This window comes from Periplaneta americana, chromosome 11 (assembly GCF_040183065.1).
Source record: "Periplaneta americana isolate PAMFEO1 chromosome 11, P.americana_PAMFEO1_priV1, whole genome shotgun sequence".
Taxonomy (NCBI): Eukaryota; Metazoa; Arthropoda; class Insecta; order Blattodea; family Blattidae; genus Periplaneta; species Periplaneta americana.
Window position 1 is genome coordinate 31,062,071 of NC_091127.1, and position 22,320 is coordinate 31,084,390.

Below are 22,320 nucleotides of genomic sequence, written 5' to 3' on the forward strand. Positions count from 1 at the left end.
ACTCACAATGGGGGAGAGCGGCCATAATAGGAACATGGCCATAACAGGAGCACCCACCTTATATGAAGAGAATGGACCACATTTCTTCTGCTTTAGACCAAAACTATACTTCGTTCCATAAAGTCTGACAGGAGAAGTAAACATTTCCGTCTGAGAAGAAGAGAAGTATAATTGCTATTCAATCAATGACATAGGCCTAGTCCACGCTTGACTTGAAGTTGGGCGGTCTGAAGCATTCTATCCCCGCCCAACTTCAAACCAGGCGTGGAATCAGACCTCTGCCATTGGTTGAATAGCAATTTTACTCGTACTTCTCTCCTCCTCTGCTGGCAATGTTTACTTTTCCTGTCAGGCGTTACAGAACGAAGTATAGGGACCGTATTCTGTTCCAGGGCGTACGGAGATAAGTTAGTTGTTCATAGACTAAATTGACGTGACGTCATGTTGGCGCGTGCCACAGGTACTATCAGGGAACACTTGCATCTTTTTTGTGCTGCAGTTGACGTTCTATTCATGATTCAAAACTAGTCCTCGAAGACTGTTGAGAATACATTCTTGTGATAAAGACTAATAGTACGATGACCTTTTCTACAATTTAAATTATTTTTTCATTTAATTTATTTTTATAGGTACTGGCAGAATTAAGGGGTTAGGTATAGCTTACAGCAGTAATATTTTTGGAAATATTCAACATTTCTTTCGTCCATTACTGTATCTTATACAATAATGAAAATTGGTATGTGTAAAACACTATCCTTCTGCTATATGAAAAAAAAAATATTTTTACGATTTAAAAAAATATATTTATAATTTTTTTCAAAATTCAAAGTTCACTGTGCAGTGATGAAGCGTTTCCCTCATAACTCATAAACTTGTTAACTTTTTCATGTTCTCTCCCTCTTATTTTATTGCTGAAATTCATGTTTACAATATCATGCTCTTTCAACTACATTCCTTAATAGACAATTTTTTTTTTATTTTGTGTTAGATATTTGAGCATTTTTAAAATTTAATTTATTTTTATCCGACAATCAAAGTGAGAGAAGTGATTTTGCATCATACTGTAGATATGACATGCATAAATACACACAACAAATTTCATCACAGAATGTTGGATACTTTTTAGTTATGAGGGAAACGCTTCATCACTGCACAGTGAACTTTGAATTTTGAAAAAAAAAAAAAAATATATATATATATATATATAATTTTTTAATCATAAAAACATGTTTATCATATAGCAGAAGGACAGTGTTTTACACATACAAATTTTCATTATTGTACAAGATACAGTAATGGAGGAAAAAAAAAAGTTGAATATTTCCAAAATTTTACTCCTTTAAGCTGTACCTAACCCCTTAAGGCTATAAGGCCTTCTCTTCTACTCATCCAATATAAAAATACATATCAAACATAAATAGGATCAATACAGAAAACAATGTAATAATAATAATAATAATAATAATAATAATAATAATAATAATGTAGATATGTTAGTTACATGTAATTCTAAGAGCTAAACAGTTACAATTAAGTGTTAAATAAGACAATTTGGATCGAAAGAATGATTAACATATTGTAACGTCACATGTCTAAGCTCCGTTGTGCATCAACCTACTGCCACCGTAAAGGTATCCCAAGCCCGCGTCTACTCATAACCCCTCTACGTAGCGGTGTAATAAATAGAATTGAAGAGCTGAATTGACAAAGATCCCAAGTCCAATAAAATAAATTGTTCAAGAGATTAAGAAAACTACATAGGCTTGCAATATGAGTTCTGAAATAATTATTTGTATGATCAAAAAACTAGTCGCACTTTGGATTTTTTTTTCAAGATGGTAACCCATGCAAAACACAAGGTATGTTGGGTAAAATGCAAATTCGGTAAATTTTGAACTTGGTACGTTTGTCAACTCAGATCTTCAGTTTCTAGTACCGATAGTGGATTTTTTCAATTTTGATTTATCATATAGATAACTCCAGAAATGTCAAGTAAGTATTTTAGACTTTTCGTATAGGCCCAGTTACCGGTACCATTATGCTAGCGCAGGTTCCAACGCTTTTGTCCACTAGCATCGGTTGCTATGAATCTAGCCTGGCGTCGGTATATTTTCGCAAGCCCTATAAAGCGAAGGAGTTGTCTGGCTGCCTAGCTCTATGCGTGTTACCTTATCTCGTACGCCACCCTTTAAACATTATGAAGAGTAGAGGGGAAAAAAGATTAATGTAACTTTATGTTAAGGGTGAGATAATGATCTAATTCAGTATATTACTGCAGAATTTATGCCTGTTACTATTGAAAGTTAACGAAAGGATAACTATCAGTGGTGATAATTCTTTCTACCAGTTGATAAGAACAACACTGATGGCCGAGTGCACTGATCTCGGTCAAAAAACATAATGATCAAGGGTTACGGGAACACGGTAAAAAGAATACCGCGGTTAAAATACGATTGCGGTGCATCAACGATGATCCTCAGTCACAAAAACCCGTTCTTCTGACCGTCTTCTTCACCCGATTTAACTCAAAAACCGCATGTCATTTTTACAAAGGAAAGAATCTATAGGAGATCAAAGCTAAAACGGATCGTACCTAATTTTTACGAGCTTCGATTTTGTTAGACCGCTCTGTTTGATTCGTTTTTTTTTTATAACACTACAAATAAGTAAAATGAGTATTGAGAACAAAATGAGACCCCGAATTTTTCAGACCATTGGTTCTTACAATTTCTGTAGCACAGTTAGAAAGTAAACTTATTCTAGTGGATTATCTAATTTGACTCAAATTCTAGATTTATAAAATATAAACAATTGTGATGTTGCAACGCTCGTGTTATATTATTACTAATGGCATGTGCAGCAAACTAAGTTCATTAGAAGTTCAAGTAAAATTGTTCAGATTTATTTTCAATGAAGGATAGGCCTACCATTCATTTTAAAAGTTATTTGCTTCCATAATAATGAAACATACTCTCTCTGAATGGTGTTTTATGCCAAATACTTTTTTTAACCTATCCATCTTCAGTTTTTCACTTTACGAGTAAAAGCGAAAACGCAAGTAACAATGTTAGGACGATCAGTGGATTTTTCATGTGGGAGTAAAGCAGTAGTAGCTATTTCAGGTCATTGTGGATTGTAGGTGAGAGGTAAGAAAATGTCAGGTTTGCCATGCTTTCGAACAATAGACATAGCGTCTTAGTATAGCTGCTGCATTTTTTCGTGAACTACATTGAAATGTAGAGGGTAGAATCATTTTATCCTGCTAAAAGATCTTGCTGAAATGATCGGGAGACTACAAAATCTTGTAGGCCTCTTGTTTTGTCAGTAAGTAATACTTTTGGTCTTTTCTTAGGAACTGTAATTTTTGCGCTCTCTCCAGACAATACTGGAAAGAATTACGCATACAAATATCCACACCGCACCGCTATTAAATATATGAAAAAGACCCACACCACTTGATTAAAAACTATAAAAAATATTTCATTTTAATAACAATAATTTTAACTTACGTAAGTTTTGTAGTTTTCAGTAACATATACTATGTATATTATACAGCTGTCACTCAATAAATTATAGAAATGAAGATCTAATTTAAGATGTTCTCTACATATAGGCCTACATATATAGTCCACACCTGTGGAGTAACGGTCAGCGCGTCTGGCCGCGAAACCAGGTGGCCCGGGTTCGAATCCCGATCGGGGCAAGTTACCTGGTTGAGGTTTTTTCCGAGGTTTTCCCTCAACCCATTACGAGCAAATGCTGGGTAACTTTCGGTGATGGACCCCGGACTCATTTCACCGGCATTATCACCTTCATTTCATTCAGACTCTAAATAACCTAGATGTTGATACAGCGTCGTAAAATAACCCAATAAAATAAATATACATATATAACCCCAAAAGGTTTAAGTTTCATATCATCAATAGGCTATATCCTTAATATCTATATTAGTGACAAATACATCATGGCATTAAGTATAATAATATTTCACTTTTAATTATTTTAGTAAGCTTTGAAAGTTTTTAATAACCATTATTATAGAGATGTTATAAAAAATTACACAAATGAAGATCGACATATTGTTGTCATTATGATGTCACAGAATTTGCTTTGATTTGCTCTACCTATGTCAGCAATCCTGCAGGTCATGGCCTTCGCGTAATATTGTTTATTATAGTGTGTGTTTTGTTTTATTTATTAGTTCTCAAAACTGACAACAGATGAATTTTGGAAAATAGGAAAATTGACTTTTGACTGAAAACTACTATTTTCCTGAAAAATTTTGGATGCCAAACTTCAAAATCAGGGGTCATTCATTACTATCCGTTTAGCCGGTTTCCCGTAATTTTCATTACCAGTTCAAATTATATATAGATTATTATTATTATGATTATTATTATTATTATTATTATTATTATTATTATTATTATTATTATTACTATTATTCATAACCACGTACGTATAGGCTAAAGATTATTGCTGATCGGTTGATTTTGTTTTTCCAGATTCGTGATTGGTTAACTCTAGAAGAGGAGATGTTACGTCAGCAGGCCGTTGTGGTCGGGGATGTGGACGACATCCTGCAAGTCCTCGACAAGCAGAAGGTAAGTCATTCTTCAAACTTATCTCATTACGAGAGTACGCCTGCGCAGTGAATAGAAAAGCTAACTTCTCTAACAGGGAACGCTCAACTTCTGATCTCGAGTTCACAGTTTGAAGATCTCGTTAAGCAGATTTTTTAGACGCCACTCGAAAGAATATAGTCGAGTTCTCCATGTCAAAACAGCGCAGTTTTTGTGTGTTTCGACTGCTGATGTATAACGATATTGAAATCCCCAGGGGTCTTGAGTACGTTGATCTCGTCTCGTTGCTTTTCCGCTACTTAATCGTGAAGTTTACCCACATCAAATGACCGATTTCACAAAATGTGATGAAGACTGACAAATTTCAAATGCTAAGATAACTGTTATAATCTTCTTGTATTCCTTATTTATATGTATATTAGGCCGTATGATGTTTCTGACTCAGAAACTCTGCCATTGTATTGTATTTCTATTGATTTGCATTAGAGCACGTGTTAAGTGATTCTTAAATTTCTATGTGTGGGAAGCGTACTATACGAGCGAGATACCACAATATAACTTAAGTGATACAAGTCTTCTGTCAATCTGACAATATACATGTGTGTATATATATATATATATATATATATATATATATATATATATATATATATAGGGTGGACTAGCCACATAAGGAAGTGTTCGGCGAATTGATATCATTGCCATTAAGAACAACTCGGCATACATTCTCGATCCCACCATCAGATCTGAGACACATGCAGATCAACCGCATGAGTGGACAGTGAAAAGAAACGGATCTATGAATCAACAATCCCGTTCCATAAAGATAAATATAGCCTGTCCCACATTGATGTAATAGGTCTGATGGTGGGAGCACGAGGTACCATACCCTCCTTCTTTGCCAACAAATGTAAAAACCTGGGGCTAACACACAGCATTGTGAAGGAAATAGCCATTAGTGCCCTCAAAGGATCGGTTAAGATATTGAGAAATCATTTGTATGGGAGTGATAATGGAAATTTCAAGTTATCTTAACCGATGGATGTTGATTGGTTTAGATATCAATGCCAGTCTATCCGCACTATTATTTTTCTCGCGGTATATGGCATTCAAATCATTCTAACCTATCTGATGACATTTTCCCCCCTTTCTTAACTGTAAATGAGCACAAACGCTACTTAGGTGTAAATTTTTCTGACATTTTGTATATTCGAATCCCTAACCGTTACAAATGTATATCATTTTACCATTTAGGTGTGTTTCCAAATCATATGTAATACGTTTTGTCAAATCTGGCAACCTTTTCATAAGGGAAGCTAAATTTATATATAATAATAATAATAATAATAATAATAATAATAATAATACTAATAATAATACATTTATTGCTAGAACAAAGATACATATTATTACATAAAAAATCTCTCTAGCAACCCCAGAAAGAGCACATACCCGTGCTCTGAGGGAATTTCACAAAATTTTAACAAATATTTTATTAATGAGCATAATGAAAAGTAAAAAAAAAAAAGAAAAAAAAAACACATCACAATAATTGAAACTTTATATTTTTTTCTCCTGTCCCTCGCCGTGGTGTCGTGGTCTAAGGCATCCTGCCTAGGATTCGCGTTACGGAATGCGCGCTGGTTCGAGTCCTCGTGGGTGGAAGAAATTTTCTCATGAAATTTCGGCCAGTGTATGGGACCGGTGACCACCTATCATCGTGACGCTCTTGAGGAGTACGATAGGTAGCGAAACCGGTTGCGAAAGCCAGCTATAACAGCTGCGGGAATCATCGTGCTAACCACACATACCTCCATTCTGGTTGAATGATCGTCCACCTCTGCTTCGGCATGTGGGCGTGAGGCCAGAAGCCGGCTGGTCGGTCTGGGCCCTTCACGGGCTGTAGAGCCACGGATTATTTATTTAATTTTTCTCCATACAATAATTTTAATCGATTTTTTAAATAAGGACTATTAGCAAATTGAAGTGAAATAACCCTGCAGATTTTCAGAGCGAATAGCTCATGTTGTATGTAACAAAAAAGTGTAATACCATATTGGCGGGAAGTCAGTAGTTTTCTGAGAAAAATGTGTGTTTCCCCCCCCCCAAATATTTAACACTCTCTTATTCAGTTACTATTGCGAGTAGGATCGTGACTTTTCTCCATATCGATAGGAAATCTAATAAAGAATCATTTACTCCTGTGGCGTATTTCAATAGCGTGAAGGTTTTTGTGTAAATTAAATTTAAAAACCACTAATTTGAAGTCACTGACCGATGCGACGACCTTGCAACATTGTATCCAGAAAGGGAGGTGAGAGATAGTTCGCTAAGGCAGACAGATCCGAGTTCGTTGACCTCTTACATCTGTATTACGAGTAGAAAGAACAGTGTGTTAGCGGCGATGTTATCAGACTGCTCAAACTTCCAACTCAATTTTCTAATTAACCGTGCATTTTATCACAAAACGTAATATAGGTTTTCTATTCATTTAAGTGTACCATATCGTCTCTTTCAATCTGCAGGATTATTTCACTTCCACCCTGTATAATAAATTTGCTAGTGTTGGCACGAATAAAATGGCACAAGAAAATAGACGAATATTTTACAAAGGCATTAGCTTACCAAATACATCTTACAAACTATACGCAAAAAGTAATTACCTTCCGCTTCAATATACCCTAATTATTGAAACAAAATTACGGGAAATACAATGCTGATTTAGGAAAGGTTATTCACCTCTGTCCTCACGCCATGAATTCTTGTTTTCAAAACCATCTTGCTGGAATATTATATGGTTCTGTTGCTCTTTCAATTTCTTCTTTATCTCGTCTCGCAGATATTTTCCGATTTCTTCTCTCAGGGAGTATCCATTCAAATATTTGCTTAGGCAATCTACGGTACAACATATAATTCAGAAGAGAATTTAATCTTCGAAAATATATTATGTTTGTAGACCACTGACAAACCTTTGACGTGGAATTGCGTTATAAACTCTGGGATATAATGGAAAATGGAGGATGTCGAAAACATTTGGTAACGGTTTTCGAAAGTCTATAATATAACAATATGGAAATTTAGTATGAATATAAAACAGGTCTGGTAAAGTGACTGCATTCAAGCGCAAAGCAACATTATTCAACATAGGTCTTATATAGATTGGATGATAACCTCTGCACCAAAATGAAACTATTAATAGATCATGATGAGAGATATGAAAAATCTAAGTAAGATTTTTCTCTAACAATCACTGTTTTACAGGAAATCGTTATGTTTCTACTGTATGCAGAATTTGGCAACATCGCGGCTACTGCAATAACTCCAAGCAAGCGCGGCCTGCACTCCTTACCTTCCCCTCCCCCTCTGCTGTACTCAGTCGGTAACACGTGACGTGCGCTGCGTTGCAAGATTTATTTCAACGATTTTCGCTATTATTCAATTTAAATTCATGGCTAAACGTTTTAATTTGCTAAAAAAGATTCAAGATAATTAAAAGTTCAGATTATTTTTACCTATCTGCTTGTATAGCAATCAGCCATTTTTCTGGGACTATTATCGCAATAGAGCGCTGCAAACATATAAAATAACAGAATATGGATATTACAAAAAGTAAATTTCAACAAATGTGTGGAACTACCCGAAGAAGTTCGAAAAATTGAAATGAAATTTAAAAGGTATTCAGGGTGTAAGGAGAATAACCGCCATTATTTTAACTGATGATTATTCATGTTATAAGGGAGAAAAAATGTCCTTACAATTTTTATAATTGCAATATTTAACTAATTATTAAAGTTTACAATAATAGACGTTTTGCAACCTTGCTGGATGGGAAGGAGGGTGTTTAGAAGTACACAGTATAGCTCTAGCGGGGTGGAGGAGGTTTAGACGTACAGAGTAGAGCTCAAGCGGAAAGGAGGGGGTTTAGAAGTACACAGTACAGCTGAAGCTGGTGCAGACATAACGATACAAAACAGAAGCTCTGTTGTAATGCAGGAGCGACCATGAAAATACTAATGTTTACATAAAACGAGCAGCAAATTCAAACTTTCAATCTCATTAATAGAACATTATGGTAAGTTTACATTTTATGTAACAATATTGCTCCCTTTTAATTGAACGTCTTAAGAATAAACAATAATGGCTTTCTGCACAAAATCACACGAACTTTTTTTCTAATGCAACATTTTAATCTCTCCCGCTTCCGTAAATCAGTATCATTTCTAAACAAATTTCAAGTTGTGTGATTGTTGAAACGGGGTAAGACACTTCTAGTTTCTAATAATCGTTGAGAAACCGCTACGGAAGTTCGCCGATTAGGTAACCTTCTTTGAGGAAAACGTTGAAGGTACTTCCATCTTGCCTCACTTGAATTACGACGACTTTGCCCATAAATTAATAACATATGATATTCCTAAACTGTGAATGACACTGTAAGTTGTTTATCGAATACCCTGTACTGAACTGCCATCCGCTAGGCAGTAGAGCTATGGACAGGGAGCTTGAACTCAGTTAACTCGTACGCTAGATCATATATACCCAGATTGCTCTGCGTTATAGGGTTTGATGGTAACAACTTTTGTCAGTTTTACTATGCTGCCATCTAGTTGTTACATAAGGAGTCACGTCATAACTCCCATTTGAATTGCATTAGCGACTGTACTGCCATCTCGTGTTCGTTTACTGCGGACGAGTGGCGATCCTGGCGGTTGTTCTCTTCAAAGTGCAACCGATTTTAACATAGGAATGAGCAATCTATATGTGATCTGGGCTCGTACTTATGTCTGTGCAGAGTACTGCCTGCTGAACGTTGCCACGTCTCTCACGCCAGAATTTTAACAAATTTAAGCATGCATTTTTATTTAATTTCACGAAAACGTAATAGAACACACAAATATTTATTTAAACTAATATTAACTCTCTGCTAGATATACTTACTGATGTAATTGTTTCGTAATTTTACCAATGCAAAGCAGTATAACGCAAATAAAATAAGAAAAAAAAAATTCTGGGAAAACTATCAAGTTTGACTCTATGTTGTGTGGAAATTTTTTGATCCTGTAGAGCAGCCGTGGCGAAAATGCATTCGTGCGCCGAGCCACTGTGTAAGCTGCAACGTGCATAGCACCTATGGAGGAAGGCGGACACCCGAAGGGGAAGTGAAGCAACTGTCTGACTTATTAACGGATTTTCATTTTCCTTACGTCACGCACTTAAATATAATTTTAGACAATATAAGGTTACAAACTAATGTTTAGTACGTGTAACGAAGAAAGAAATGAACAAGAAAACAAAGGACACATTATCACAACCTAAAATTAACTGTCTTCAGAATGTCTCTGCAACAGAGTTTGAAAATAAGGAATTATGTCACTTACTACCAGTCATAGTTAATCACGAAGGTGTTTGTCTGTCAGTCGTTATCTAAATTTGGTTTTTTACTATTTTCAATTTTGAACATAATCTTTCACAAACGTAAGTTGTAGCGAACTTGGCTTCAACAGAGGAAGCGAAAAAACGAAGCTTCGGGTATGTATTTTTTGGCAAAGATTTGAAAAGTTCAACATTTGTCAAGTCCTTACATCTAGCTTTCATTTAACATCACATTGTAAATCTGTGAGTTTAAATTGAAGATCTAACCGCATTATTCGTACATCTGCTGAAAAAGGATCGACGTACAGAGTTGATGATGATGATAATAATAATAATAACAATAATAATAATAATAATAATAACACTTAACCATTTAATGTTTTTATCAGTAACATGAAACTTATAATGCCGTTTTATGTTTATACAACCGTTTTCCTCGTAATACTTGTGAACAAATCATACATTTAATATTCTCATCATATTGACAGCAAAAAAATGCGTCCTCCCATCCTACCTGAAACTTTTGTTTTTGTAGAGGTACATGGTTTCGAGAGAGACATTGCGACGATACGCCACTCGCAGGTCAGAGACAAATACAAATGGAACGGAGTTTGACTCTAGTGAGTGAGAGGGTGGGGGTTGTAGGTAGGAAGCAAGGGAAATGCACTGCGAGCCACAATGTGCTCGTGAGTCGCATTTTCGCCACGGCTGCTGTAGACCGTCCCCGGCTGTGAAAAGGACGGCATTTATACTCCTTACACCCTGTATAATTTTGTTAAGATCTCATTGACTCTTTCCAAAACTCGCGCTTTTGCATTCTGGCTCAACTGCTGATGAAACACGATCACATACGTCAGATATCTGTCTACACGTCTACATATCTATGTAGAGACTTTATCATGTCTAGTCGTATTTGTCTCTAGGTCTTTTGTTCTGAAATCTGATACATACTCTGATGCGACACTGAGATACCACATGAGATCAGTTGACACAAAGCTACGGAAGATAGAAATGATACCAGAGATACGTCTACGTTTCCTAAGAGTGCTGTAGCCTAACGCAGGCGATGCTGCTGAATGTTCTCGAAACATCTTCTGTTTGTTTCAATCGCACCTCTTTTCCTAGGCGCGTCTTGTTCGTCGAACGCACAGCCAGTCGTCAAGTTGGTACGACGTGACGTAATCATGTCTTCAAGAAAAGTCTACGCGACGATTTTCCTGTGTTCGAAAATCTTTAGTGAAGTTCTGTTGTTGAAAAAAATCACAAGACAGAAAAAAATACCAACCCATTGAAGGAGAGCAGCTTATTGAAGAGATATCCTACAATCCTTTCATCTTATACCAGCATGTTTTGAATAATAAAACACTGTTAAAGGATTGAGGGTTTAGTGGACATTGGGACAGTACTAAATAAGTCTGTTTTATTATATTGTTTATGCTCGACCATGCCGAAATGTAGTAATTATACACCTGGTAGCAGACCTTTAATGCATGTCATTGAAGTACACCTACTCATTAAAGGTCAGGTTTTTCAGCCAATGACGACTCAGGTTACAACTGTTCAGCCAATGACAGGTCAGCTTTCTACCCTTATAAAACCGCAAGTATCGATTATTCTCGGATATGCAATCGAAAGAGAATTAGCGAAAAGTCACGGAGGCTGGAAATCCAATACTGTTGCAGAAGGTTATGTTCTGTTACTATAATAATTAGCGTTAATTTTAAATAATATTCAAATAAATTCAATTTGTCATCTCGTTTTTCAATGTCTAATTTAATTTCAATGTTATCTCTGTAGGTTCTTATGGCCTTGCAAGGTCAATGTGGACATATGTTCCTCGGAAAAAATCAATACTTTCGCGTCTGCGCACATCTCACAACATACGGGACATTGTTAAAAAATTAATAATATCAAGTTAGAAATATGGTCGAGCATAAAAAGTCGTATGAAACTCGCCTATAATGGTAATTAAGAAGCTCGTATGAAAATACTCACATCTTAATTACCTTCATTATAGGCTCGTTGCATAATGTACTATTTTAATTATCGGTTAAACATTTTAATTACTTATTTAACCCTTAAATTGGTAAAACTTCATTTCTCACACTAGTTTATTAAACCTTGTCGGACTGTAAAGAAAACAACTATCTCAGTGTACATATTTTGTATGTTGTACAATATTATAGTATTGTGAAATTTTAATTTTCCTACCAATTTTTGTTCTATTGTTCTATTAAAACTAGTGGCTTGTGCAGCAAATGCTGCAAACTAAGTCCATTAGACGTTCAAATAAAAATTTTTCAGGTTTATTTTCAATGAGAATACCAGATATTTTGAAAGTTATTTGCTTCCATAATAATGAAACATACTCCCCCTAAATGTTTCTTTTTTATGCCAAATACTTTTTCTTGAACCTATCCACCTTCAGATTTTGAGTTTCAGTGCGAAAACGCAAGTAACAATGTCAGGACGATCAGTGGGTTTTTCACGTGGGAGTGAAGCAATAGCTATTTCAGGGCATTGTGGATTGTAGGCGAAAGTTAAAAAAATGTCAGGTTTGCTATGCTTTCCAACAATAGACATAGAAGCATGGAGAGCTTGAAATGTAGAGGGTAAAATCATCTTATCCTGCTAAGAGATCTTACTGAAATGATCGAGAGACTACAAAACTTTCTAGGCCTCTTATTTTATCAGTAAGTAATACCTTTTTAGACTTTCCATAGGAACCGTAATTTTTGTGTTCTCTCTAGACAGTGCTGTAGAGAATGATCATATAAATATCTACACCACACCACCAATAAGTATATGAAAAAGACCTAACCCCACTTGAGTAATAACTATAAAAATATTTCATTTTTCATAATAATATTATTATCTTACGTGAATTTTGTAGTTATATGCCGTCACTCAGTAAATTATAGAAATGAAGATCTAATTTCATATATCCTCTACAGCTACTTATATAACCCCAAAACATTTCACTTTCAGATCATCAATATAGCATTAATATGTGTAATTAATGAAACATAGTCACATCATGGCATTAAATATAATAATATTTATTTTGTAATGGTAATAATGTCAATAAACCACCTCAAGATCTGTAGATTTCAATTTCCAATACATAGCTGTTCTCAGAAAATTACACACCGCAGAATCTCACTTGTAAATTATTTTTAGTAAGCCTTGAAGTTTTTAATAAGCAATTGAATTTCAGCTCTAAATATGTCGGTAATCCTGCAGGTCGTAGCCTTCGTGTGATATTGCTTATTGTAGTGTGTTTGTGTTTTGTTTTATTCTGAAAAGCCATTATTTCTCAAAACTGACGATAGATAGATTTTGGAAAATAGAAAAATAATGTAGGAAAATTGCCATTTCACTGAAAAATACTATTTTTCTGAAAAACTTTGGGTTCCAAGCTTCAAAATGAGGGGTCATTTATTAAAATCCGTTCAGCCGTTTTCCCGTAACTCCCATTACCATTTCAAATTATATATATAGATTATAGCATATAGCCTATTAACCTGTTGTATCCTATTTAGTACGAGTAAATAAATCTGTTTTATTACATTGTTTTTAATTATCGGTTAAAATTGTTGTTTGATTATTTAATGACGCTGTATTAACTACTCAGCTATTTCTTGTCGAAGGAATTGGTGATAGCGAGGTAGTATTTGACGAGATGAGGCCGAAGATTCGCCATAGATTACCTGATATTCACCTTATGGTGCACCACGGTAGGGGAAAACCTCGGACAAAATTCAGGTAATCAATTCAAGTGGCAATCGAACCTACTTCGGTCAGCAGGCAAGAGCGCTACCGCCCGTTCCACGCCGGTAGTCTGTATAGATACTATTGGATTGCTGCGTAAGTTTGTAGGATTTTTCTGTACTTTCATTCATTTAATAGTTCTATAGTAACACTGCTACCATGGCAACGAAAGACGCTACAAACGTATGCCCCAAACCAATGTATTATTTTTAACTAGCCGTACCAGTGCGCTCCGCTGCACCTGTTAGAAATAAATATAAAGTAATTACATAATTAAAATAGGACGTTTGATCCAGGGAACAACTTTTACAACAGCGCAAGATAATCTGCTTCGCTCATTACCCATTTTTTTTTTTTTTGCATTGCATTTATTGCATATATATTTTATGTATTTTAACACGATTCAATTGAGCATAGTTAAAATTTGAATTATAAAATAATGGATTGCTAAGCTAACATACTATTACTGCATACAAAATCAATTTACACTCTCGTTGTTCGTTAATTCTCTGAGATTAAAATGAGTGTACATAAATATTATTTTAAGAAATACAGAAAACGAATGTACAAAATAGCCTATCAAATTTTCTGTGCATAAGAAGCTATTTTAATCTTACCTTCCTCGATTTACTCAGACGTTACTGTAATAACATTATAGCATTATGTCCATCTAGAGAAACTACACTTTCCAATGGTGAAATAATAATTAATTATACAAATCGGTTAATTTAACTTCTGATATTACTTCATACAGAAACATTTTCCGTAGGCTATGTTTAATAGCTTTCGATTGTTAATGTCCAAGGCCCCTGTTTCGATTGTTGTTGTCCAAGGCCCCTTATGGACGAAGTCATTTGTTCTTAATTCATTGCACCGTCTTAGATGGCGTTATTTTAATTTCAAACTCATTTATCTCATTAAATATCAGTCCTATCAAAATTTTGTAAAGAATAAAACTTATCGGAAATCATTTTTAAAGAAACTTTTGTTATGTAACATTTTTCACAAAAATCAATAATAAGCGAGATATTTCGGTTTATTTAATTCAGGCCCCCATATAACCCGCCTTTTAAATAAAGTATTTTGAATGCCATATAGCCTAAAATCTAAGTTACAACGAACTTAATTTATATTCCAATTTTCATATAAATCGGTTCAGCCATTATCGCGTGAAAAGGTAACAAACATACAGACAGACATACAAACAAAAATTTCAAAAATGCTATTTTCGGTTTTCGGTTTCCTCAAGAGTTGGGGAAGACTTGAATAAAAAATAGTAGAGTATAAGGAAATCTAATGTCACGTCACATCATACAATAGAATATCTATATATATAATTTGAACTGGTAATGGAAATTACGGGAAAACGGCTGGACGGATTTTAATAAATGACCCCTCATTTTGAAGCTTGGAACTCAAAGTTGTTCGAAAAAATAGTAGTTTTCAGTGAAATGTCAATTTTTCAACATAATTTTCCTATTTTCCAAAATCGATCTGTCGTCAGTTTTGAGAACTAGCTAATAGCATTCACGGCCGACTTGGTATTCCCTTCGTTTTTTTTTTTCTTTTTTTTTCTTGTAAAGAAGAAGCGAAGCGAGCATCAAGTCGGCCGTGTTGCATTTCAGAATAAAACAAAACACATACTACAGTAAACAATATTACACGAAGGCCATGATCTGCAAGAATGCTGACATATTTAGAGCTCAAATTAAATTGGTTATTAAAAACTTAACTTACTAAAAATAATTTACAGGTTCGATTCTGTGGTGTGTAATTTTCTGGGTACAGCTGTGTATTGGATATTAGAAACTACAAAACTTGAGGTGGTTTGATGACATTATTACCATTAGAAATGAAATATTATTGTAGTTAATGCCATGATCTGACTATTTTTCATAAATTATACATATTAATGCTATATTGATGATATGAAAGTGAAACGTTTTGGGGTTATATAAGTAGATGTAGAGAATAAGATAAATTAAATTTTGATTTCTATATTTTACTGAGTGGCGGCTATATAGTATATATAGTATATGTTACTGAAAGCTATAAAACTTACGTAAGATAATAATATTATTAAAAATCAAATATTTTTATAATTATTAATCAAGTGGGGTTGGGTATTTTTCATATATTTAATGGCGGTGTGGTGTAGATATTTGTATGCGTGGTTCTCTTCAGTATTGGCTCGAGAGAGAGTATCTTTCATTGTTATGGAAGCAAATAACTTTCCGAATGTCTGGTATTCTTCATTGAAAATAAATCTGAAAAATGTTTATTTGAAAGTCTAATAAACTTAGTTTGCAGCATTTGCTGCACAAGCCACTAGTAAAAATATATAATGAACTATGATATAATTTAGTAGTACTACAGACTGTATTAGATCTTACTCTTCAAGCAGACGACTCTATTTCTCTGCTTCTTAATTAAAAACCACATGATCATCACTAACTACTCGCTACACGTGCGCTGATTGTTTTAACGGTCGCTTCTCTCTTTAAACGCTCCTGCCATCTGCGAGACAGTGACTGAACTAGCAGTGGCGGGAGCGTCGCGACGGCGCCGTGTTGCGCCGCTGTGCGCATGCGTGAAGTTAATGAATGGGAAGGTCGACGTACGAACCCAGCCCGCGGGCTGTCAAGCCGTCACTTGGTCTCGATGCCATGCCGGCTGACAGCTCGTCTCAGTTTCAGTACAGCGGAATTGAACGAGGCAGTTGGAACATTCAAAATGCATTCAGAATTCGTGGATTATCTACTAAAACGACGTGTAAATAAACAGTTGGGGATTTAAATATTAGTTTATCGTTTATACGTTGCTAATTTTAGAAAGGGGGTCAAAATGGTAGGAAATGATTGTTTATAGAGATATTTTTATTCTTTTCTAGGATCGATATGCAGTTCTTTTTTACTCATGTTCCTATTCGTGTGGCGCATTTTCATAAAACGCCCATTTCGTTGGGTATCTTGTTGAAAATATTGTCATTCATCAATGCATTTTTTTTTTATTTTCACGTTGAAATAACTCATTCTTTCTCCTCAAATTAATATTATATTTTCTACTCATCTCGTTATCTTGTTGAAAACATTGTCAATTATCACATGAATATTGTTAATTTTCAATATGAAGTCCACAAAATGTTTATTCGTTATGTTGTTGAAAATATTGTCAATTACCACATGAATATTGTTAATGTTTAACATAAAGCCCACAAATTCTTATTTTGTTATCTTGTTGAAAGTATTGTCAATTATCACATGCATATTGCTAATTTTAATATGAAGTCCACAAAATGCTCATTTCGTTATCTTGTTGAAAATATTGTCAGTTATCACATGAATATTGCTAATTCTTAATATAAAGTTCACAAAATACTTATTTCGTTATCTTGTTGAAAATATGTCAGTTATCACATGAATATAGTAAATGTTTAATATAAAGTCCACAAAATGTTTATTTCGTTATATTGTTGAAAATATTGTCAATTATCACATGCATATTGCTAATTTTAATATAAAGTCCACAAAATGCTCATTTCGTTATAGTGTTGAAAATATTGTCAATTATCACATGCATATTGCTAATTCTTAATATAAAGTTCACAAAATACTTATTTCGTTATCTTATTGAAAATATGTCAGTTATCACATGAATATAGTAAATGTTTAATATAAAGTCCACAAAATGTTTATTTCGTTATATTGTTGAAAATATTGTCAATTATCTCATGCATATTGCTAATTTTAATATAAAGTTCACAAAATGCTCATTTCGTTATCTTGTTGAAAACATTGTCAGTTATCACATGAATATTGTTAATTTTAATATAAAGTTCACAAAATGCTTATTTCGTTATCTTGTTGAAAATATGTCAGTTATCACATGAATATAGTAAATGTTTAACATAAAGTCCACAAAATGTTTATTTCGTTATATTGTTGAAAATATTGTCAATTATCACATGCATATTGCTAATTTTAATATAAAGTCCACAAAATGCTCATTTCGTTATCTTGTTGAAAATATTGTCAATTATCACATGAATATTGCTAATTCTTAATATAAAGTTCACAAAATACTTATTTCGTTATCTTGTCGAAAATATGTCAGTTATCACATGAATATAGTAAATGTTTAATATAAAGTCCACAAAATGTTTATTTCGTCATATTGTTGAAAATATTGTCAATTATCACATGCATATTGCTCATTTTAATATAAAGTCCACAAAGTGCTCATTTCGTTATCTTGTTGAAAATATTGTCAGTTATCACATGAATATTGTTAATTTTAATATAAAGTTCACATAATGCTCATTTCGTTATCTTGTTGAAAATATTGTCAATTATCACATGAATATTGCTAATTCTTAATATAAAGTTCACAAATTACTCATTTAGTTATCTGTTGAAAGTATTGTTAATTATCACATGAATATTGCTAATTCTTAAAATAAAGTTCATAAAATACTCATTTCGTTATCTTGTTGAAAATATTTGCCAGTTACACATGAATATTGTCAATTTTTAATATGAAGTCCACAAAATGTTTATTTCGTTATATTGTTGAAAATGTTGTCAATTATGACATGCATATTGCTAATTTTAATATAAAGTCCATAAAATGCACATTTCGTTATCTTGTTGAAAATATTGTCAATTATCACATGAATATTGTTAATTTTCAATATGAAGTCCACAAAATGTTTATTCGTTATGTTGTTGAAAATATTGTCAATTACCACATGAATATTGTTAATGTTTAACATAAAGCCCACAAATTCTTATTTTGTTATCTTGTTGAAAGTATTGTCAATTATCACATGCATATTGCTAATTTTAATATGAAGTCCACAAAATGCTCATTTCGTTATCTTGTTGAAAATATTGTCAGTTATCACATGAATATTGCTAATTCTTAATATAAAGTTCACAAAATACTTATTTCGTTATCTTGTTGAAAATATGTCAGTTATCACATGAATATAGTAAATGTTTAATATAAAGTCCACAAAATGTTTATTTCGTTATATTGTTGAAAATATTGTCAATTATCACATGCATATTGCTAATTTTAATATAAAGTCCACAAAATGCTCATTTCGTTATAGTGTTGAAAATATTGTCAATTATCACATGCATATTGCTAATTCTTAATATAAAGTTCACAAAATACTTATTTCGTTATCTTATTGAAAATATGTCAGTTATCACATGAATATAGTAAATGTTTAATATAAAGTCCACAAAATGTTTATTTCGTTATATTGTTGAAAATATTGTCAATTATCTCATGCATATTGCTAATTTGAATATAAAGTTCACAAAATGCTCATTTCGTTATCTTGTTGAAAACATTGTCAGTTATCACATGAATATTGTTAATTTTAATATAAAGTTCACAAAATGCTTATTTCGTTATCTTGTTGAAAATATGTCAGTTATCACATGAATATAGTAAATGTTTAATATAAAGTCCACAAAATGTTTATTTCGTTATATTGTTGAAAATATTGTCAATTATCACATGCATATTGCTAATTTTAATATAAAGTCCACAAAATGCTCATTTCGTTATCTTGTTGAAAATATTGTCAATTATCACATGAATATTGCTAATTCTTAATATAAAGTTCACAAAATACTTATTTCGTTATCTTGTCGAAAATATGTCAGTTATCACATGAATATAGTAAATGTTTAATATAAAGTCCACAAAATGTTTATTTCGTCATATTGTTGAAAATATTGTCAATTATCACATGCATATTGCTCATTTTAATATAAAGTCCACAAAGTGCTCATTTCGTTATCTTGTTGAAAATATTGTCAGTTATCACATGAATATTGTTAATTTTAATATAAAGTTCACATAATGCTCATTTCGTTATCTTGTTGAAAATATTGTCAATTATCACATGAATATTGCTAATTCTTAATATAAAGTTCACAAATTACTCATTTAGTTATCTGTTGAAAGTATTGTTAATTATCACATGAATATTGCTAATTCTTAAAATAAAGTTCATAAAATACTCATTTCGTTATCTTGTTGAAAATATTTGCCAGTTACACATGAATATTGTCAATTTTTAATATGAAGTCCACAAAATGTTTATTTCGTTATATTGTTGAAAATGTTGTCAATTATGACATGCATATTGCTAATTTTAATATAAAGTCCATAAAATGCACATTTCGTTATCTTGTTGAAAATATTGTCAATTATCACATGAATATTGCTAATTCTTAATATAAAGTCCACAAAATGCTTATTTCGTTATCTTGTTGAAAATATTGTCAATTATCACAGGAATATTGCTAATTTTAATAGGCCATAAAGTCCACAAAATGCCCACTTCGTTATCTTGTTGAAAATATTGGCAATTATCACAGAAATATTGCTAATTTTAATATAGTCCAGAAAATGCTCATTTCGTTATCTTGTTGAAAATATTGTCAATTATCACAGGAATATTGCTAATTTTAATAGGCTATAAAGTCCACAAAATGCCCACTTCGTTATCTTGTTGAAAATATTACCAATTATCACAGATATATTGCTAATTTTAATATGAAGTCCACAAAATGCTCATTTCGTTATCTTGTTGAAAATATGATCAATTGTCACAGGAATATTGCTAATTTGTAATACAAAGTCCACAAAATGCTCATTTCGTTACCGTGTTTCAATTATTGTCATTCATCAATGCATTTTTCTTCATCTTTACATACAAATAAGTAATTGTTTCTCACGAAATTGATTATATTTTCACGTATAATACATATGAACATTGCTAATTTTTAATATAAAGTCCACAGACTAGTTCGTTTATTTATCCGTTTGCCAATTCAGTGTGAGAATCCGTTGAATTTCAACAAATGACAGCCGTCTGCCACAGCATAAGTGTCAATTTCATTTTTTTTTTGTCTCGTTATCGATAATTATTCGCAGTTGTTTCCACAAATTTACGAGGGACACCATAACCTAAGTGTGATTAAACTTAAAAATAATTAATATGCTCATTATGAAGTATACACAATAGACCACATTTTATTTTTGGAAATTTCATTTCCATAATTATTGTACATTTAATTATGCTTTCATTTTTTTTTTTAACTTTCATTGTGTTTATAATAAGATTAATGTTTATATTATATTCCATTGTGATTAGAGTTGTTAGCATTAGATGGCTCTAGTAGAATTTATAAATATTTTATTTTTTTTTACGAATGCGGATGAAATATGGTACGATGTAAGCAAACAGTTTGCGCTATTCTTGATATTTTATAATTTTATATTATTCTATTCGCGAAACACGCTTATTAAATATCAAACGAGGTTCATTTCCTTTGACTAAAATCATCGATGTTTCCAGTTCGTGCTTTTATAGACAAGAGAAGAAAATTTGCAATACTAATACTACTACTGCTACTGCTATTTTACTACTACTGCTATTACAACTACTATATTCACATTACTTTCATTATATTTGTATGAAAAGCACTGTCGATACTTTTCTTTTTACATACCAGTTTCGAAGTTTCTATAAAATTTAGTTATCATAACATGTGTATTGATTGGATTTGTATGGTATTCATATCGACATCACTTGTGTTCTACATGATAAAATTTATCTTTTGTTTTATCAGCTTCGGATAATCATCGCTTCTTTGCATTATCCATTGATTTATCGTGTTGGGATATGTATCGCTTCTCTTTGCTAAAAACATATTGGTTTTGGTTTGTGGTAGAGGAATAAATATCACTTATTTTTATATGATAACACGTTCAAACTGCTTTATTTTGTCGTATTTATATAGGCCTATCTCCATTTTCATATTAAACATAATCTATTGACGCTGTTGTATTCTGTTTTATTTGCATATTCTGTTGTGCCATAAATATATTGATACTGTTTCATTTTTTTTTTTCGCATTTGGATAGACATCGACTCTATCGTAAATAATATGACAGCATTCATGCCCTGAACATTGTATTGGTTTGTTCTTGCTAGAATTACGTTTATTTTTCTATGTTATCATTAATGAAAAAAACACACACAGACATTGTATGTACAGTTCTTTTCATATTTCCTAATTTAACTTGTTAAAAAAGGTTTCCACTAGTATCTATCTAGAAATTTCTCCTATCTTTGCCTTCATTGCTTCAAAATTCATTTTCACATCAAGGAAAGCAATATCTATTTTCTTCTAGAAACTATATTTGTGTAGTTTTTTTGTTTAATTTTTTATTTATGGTTTATTTAACGACGCTTGCAACTGCAGAGGTTATATCAGCGTCGCCGATGTGCTGGAATTTTGTTCCACAGGAGTTTTTCTCTCAGCTTTGCTTCCTTCCCGAAGAAACCAAATTACAATTTGTCATCGCGTTTATAAGATATCGCTATGTACCAACTTTAAACCCGCTTATCTCCAATCTAAAGCAAGCAAGTTAATTATATAGCCACCAAGCACGACAGTAAACTTTCCTGTTATTATTATTATTATTATTATTATCATTATTATTATTATTATTATTATTATTATTATTATTATTATTATTATTATTATTATTATTGATTGGATTTGTA

At 32.6% G+C, this 22,320-nt stretch overlaps 1 protein-coding gene across 12 annotated transcripts in view; it reads left to right on the forward strand.

Moving 5' to 3' along the window:
• Positions 1–22,320, forward strand: part of Dys (Dystrophin) — a 2,834,509-nt gene that overhangs the window by 1,166,240 nt on the left and 1,645,949 nt on the right. For all 12 annotated transcript variants that reach the window (XM_069839232.1, XM_069839233.1, XM_069839235.1 and 9 more), the window contains one exon: positions 4,506–4,604. In XM_069839232.1, the coding sequence (XP_069695333.1) occupies positions 4,506–4,604 (99 nt within the window). The remainder of the gene's footprint in view (positions 1–4,505; positions 4,605–22,320) is intronic.